The sequence below is a fragment of the Myotis nattereri genome (assembly GCF_964212035.1).
Source record: "Myotis nattereri genome assembly, chromosome: 16".
In the NCBI taxonomy this organism is placed as follows: Eukaryota; Metazoa; Chordata; class Mammalia; order Chiroptera; family Vespertilionidae; genus Myotis; species Myotis nattereri.
In genome coordinates this window covers 3,771,749-3,776,147 of record NC_138091.1, presented here as the reverse complement: position 1 = coordinate 3,776,147, position 4,399 = coordinate 3,771,749, and the positions used below count along the sequence as shown (strand labels likewise).

The 4,399-nt window shown below is 50.7% G+C and overlaps 1 protein-coding gene across 2 annotated transcripts in view; it reads left to right on the top strand.

The window, feature by feature from the left end:
- Positions 1-728: 728 nt before the first annotated feature.
- Positions 729-4,399, top strand: part of TOP3A (DNA topoisomerase III alpha) — a 39,456-nt gene continuing 35,785 nt past the window's right edge. Inside the window, exon 1 of one of the 2 annotated variants that reach the window (XM_081108752.1) lies at positions 729-1,119. In XM_081108752.1, coding sequence (XP_080964878.1) covers positions 940-1,119 — 180 coding nt within the window. In that variant the 5' untranslated portion in view covers positions 729-939. The remainder of the gene's footprint in view (positions 1,120-4,399) is intronic. The other variant, XM_081108753.1, reaches the window with a different exon arrangement.

Below are 4,399 nucleotides of genomic sequence, written 5' to 3'. Positions count from 1 at the left end.
ATTTCCAGATGTGCAGAGAGAACATTGAGAGGAAGTGAGAAAGAAGGCTGGGGCAATCAACGCCGGGAAGCCAGGCCTCCGCAAGAGGAAGCAGTCTTTGTCGACTTCGTTGCGCCCTTAGGGGTACTTGCCTGCCTCTCACACACCCGAGAACTCAAACTCCCGCAGCCTCTCAGAGGTGTATCCCCTCCAGGCCTCATGAACTCCGCAAGTCCAGAAGACAGGGAGGCCGGCTGCCCCCTCCTCTGCCAAGCGCGGCCGGCGCAGAGCACCTGCAGCGAGGTCACCGGGACTTCCCCGAACCCACCGGTGGTAGCAACAGCCCCGGGCCTGACCTGGTACCTAACGTGGGGCTACAGGCCGCCGCAGGGACCAGCCAAGCGTTGCCGCCCCCACGACCCGAGGGCAGAAACGGTCCCCGCTCCTTGGACGCCACAACCCAAAGACAGCTACAGCGGCGCCGCCATCTTGGTGTCACATGACTCGCGGTATTGGCGCCGCGTGACCCGGAAACGTTCGCGTAGACTTCCGAGCAAGAGCGAAAAAGATTGTGACCGAGAGGCTCGGGGGAGGCGGGGGGACTGTGGAGCAAGGACCAATCGATTAACTAACACTGCCAGGAAAAAAAGGAAATGAAGCGGGGGAGCGGAAACGTGTTGGGACCGGGATCCGGGAGCGCGGGGCAGTGTGGGAGTTGTAGTTCGCGGTGCTAGGAACTCGCCCCTGGCGGAAGTGGCTGGAGAAGGCGGGCGGAAGCGGACGCGGCGGGCGGAGAGGAGAAGGCTAAGCGGCCGCAGCCCCCAAGCCGGGTGGGCTTGTGGGAGGAGACCGGGCTGCGGCCGCACGCTGGGGGCTCTCGTAGGCTCTGGTTCCCTTAGGGTGGGCGCGGGGTGAGGTGACCCTCACCTCTGTGTTCCACAGCATGCGCGGGCGCCCGGGATGATCTTCCCCGTCTCCCGCTGCGCGCTCCGGTGTCTGCATCGGCCCGGAGGCCGGACCTTTCCCACCTCCGCCATGGAGGTGGCCTTCCGAGGCGTCCGGAAAGTCCTCTGCGTGGCCGAGAAGAACGACGCGGCCAAGGGGATCGCCGACCTGCTGTCCAAGGGTCGCATGAGGCGGGTAAGGGGTCGCATTTCCCATCAGCCGTACTTGGTGAGGCCCGCGAAGCGGGACAGCCTGGTGGGCACGGGGGATAGAGATGAAGGCGACTTCTCTCCCATCTGTGGGTCTTCACTGTCTCCCCCAGACCATTGCCGTGGCCTCCTGTCTTCTCTTAGGACTGATGGGCATATAAAATGTAGTTCAGAGGTTTCACTCTTCTGCTTTGAAACCTTGCATCTTCCTTGCCAACAGCAGTGGTTGCCAAACTTGTCTGATCCTCAGAACCACCTGGGGCAGTGGCTGTTCGGCGGACCTGGCGTGAGGCTGGGGTAACCTGTATTTCAACGTCTTTTCCTCCGGATTCTAAAACTCTGTTAAGTTGGGAAGCACTGACCAAACTCCTTTAGCTTGGCAGTCACGCCCTGCCCGATCGTCGCTGGTGGCCTAGCCGTCCTGTTTTCTGCCGTTCCCTCTGCCTTCTGCAGCCCCGCTGACTGTACAGCCCGAGTGTATACTGACAGGGCAACATTGGGTAAGGTTTGGGATTAGAGGCAGATGGCAGCCCTCGCCCATGGTCCTTAGTGCCAATTCAGCACAGGAATCCCCAATTTGGGGTCACAGTGAAGAAGGAAACTATTCAGGGCAAAGCATCAGAGAGGTCACATCCGTGTTGCAGTTTCAGCTCCAGCTGGGAGAACGGCCTTAGGTGGGAAGGGGAAGTGCTCCCAGCAGAGGCCGCTGGTTTATGTTGCCAGAAGTCCCACCTCTGGTCCCCTCTAGTCCTTCCTCATGCAAATGTCGCGCCAACTCTCAGGTTGATTGGTCCAAAAGACACTGTGATTGGTCAGAATGGAGCTTCTCTGATTGGTTCGTGAAGAAGCGGATGAGGATATGGCAGCACTGCTCCGATTGGATGGGGAAAGCCTCATTCCCATTGGTTGAAATATTGTTCCAGGAACTCCTTAGTAGGACTGTCTCAGGTGACGTAACAGTGCGTAACAGTGCGGGCAGGCAGTTCAGTGCAGGCTTCTCTGTGAAGTGCAAATTGCGTGAGAGGCCCCTGTGTCGAAATGGCTGCTGAGCTTTGTTTGTTTGTTTTGTTTAATTAGATTAGAGAGAGAGGAACATCCATTGGCTGCCTCATACACGCCCCCTACTGGGGGTGGAGCCTGCATGTGCCCTGTCCGGAATGCAACCAATGACCTTTTGGTGCGTGGGACCATGCTCAACCAACTGAGCCGCACCGGCCAGGGCTGTTTGTTTTTTAAATTTGAGCCCAGTTAGCCACCAGGAGTCCTTCTTAGTAGGTATCTTCTTTCTCAGGGTTCACACTATCGTACAAACTGATTCTGAGAGAGGCAAGTAAGGGATAAGATGTTTCTAGACACACCGGGGGCACAAAGGAAGGGGAAAGTGAGAAAGGGTTTTCAAAGGGAGTTGACAGGAAGGTCTTAAGAACTATTCAGGAAAATCTCCCAGATAACAAAAGTGGATCCTGAAAGGCATTCTGGAGAACATTCTGAGAGCGTGGGCTAGAAGTCCCCGCTCTTTTTCTTTCAAGTCCCAGTTCCTTGGACCTCTTTTCTAGTGTGTGGCTAGTGAGCGTCGGAGCCACGTTGTACGGGTGCTAGCTGAGAGCTTCATCTGTTCAGTGCCAAGAGTCCTGGTGACCCGCCCCAGTATTTGTCAACTTATGGAGGCCTGGGCCTCTTGAAAATGGCCCATCTACACCTAACTAACTTACTTCTATATTCTTCAGGGCTCTGTTTAAATCTCTCTTCTTCAAGAACCTTTTCCTTAAGTTTCTCACCCTGCAACTAGGTGAGGGACACTTTGTGATATGCTGTCATGGTGCCCTCTCTATTTGGAAGGCACCTGCCATTACAGTTAAATAATGCAGTTGCAAGTATTTACTTGATGTCCTCACCTTCGCTCCTTGGACTCTAAGCTCCATAAGAAAGGGACTATCTCTGTTTTGTTCATTGCTGTATTCCTAGAATCTAATACGGTGCCTTGAATTCAGGAGCGTTTCAGTAAATGTTTGTTGGATAAATGTTTGAGCTGAGGCTTGAAAGATTACCAGGCAGTGGAAACAGTATCTATAAAGAACAACCAATTGCTTGAAACAGCTTAGCGTATTCAAAAACTGAGGAGTTAGGAATTGGAGGAGGGACCAGTGAGTTAAGCAAGAGAGATTAGCTGAAGGAAGATCATGAGTGTATTAGACTGCCATGTATTTTATGCACAAGTGTTAAAGTACATACAACATTTACCATTTAACTACTTTGAAGTATACAATTCAGTAGCATTTAGTTTATTCACAATATTGCGCAACCATCACCTCTATCTAGTTCCAGATTTTTTTTAAATTTTGTTTTATTGCTTAAAGTATTACAAAGAGTATTACATATGTCTCCTTTTTTTTTCTCCCTTGACATTCCCCCGACTTCTCCTACCCCCCAGTGTCTTGTGTCCATTGGTTATGCTTATATGCATGCATACAAGTCCTTCGGTTAATCTATTACCCCCAACCCTCCCCGGCCTTCCTGCTGTAGTTTGACAGTCTGTTCGATGCTGCTCTGCCTCTGTATCTATTTTTGCTCATCAGTTTATAATGGTCTTTATTATCCATAAATGAGTGAGATCATGTGGTATTTTTCTTTCATTGACTGGCTTATTTCACTTTGCATAATGCTCTCCAGTTCCATCCATGCTGTTGCAAATTGTAATTCCTTCTTTTTATAGCAGCGTAGTATTTCATTGTGTAGATGTACCACAGTTTTCTAATCCATTCATCTGCTGGTGGGCACTTAGGCTGTTTCCAGATCTTCACAATGGTAAATTGTGCTGCTATGAACATAGGGATGCATATATCCTTTCTGATTGGTGTTTCTGGTTTCTTGGGATATATTCCTAGAAGTGGGATCACTGGGTCAAATGGGAGGTCCATTTTTAACTTTTTGAGGAAACTCCATACTGTCTTCCATAATGGCTGCACTAGTCTGCATTCCCACCAGCAGTGTACGAGTGTTCCCTTTTCTCCGCATCTTCTCCAGCACTTGTCGTTTGATGATTTGTTGATGATAGCCATTCTGACAGGTGTGAGATGATACCTCATTGTTGTTTTGATTTGCATCTCTCGGATGATTAGTGACTTTGAGCATGTTTTCATATGTCTCTTGGCCTTCTGTCTGTCCACTTTTGAAAAGTGTCTATTTAGGTCCTTTGCCCATTTTTTGATTGGATTGTTTATCTTCCTTTTGTTAAGTTGTATGAGTTCCCTATAAATGATGGAGAT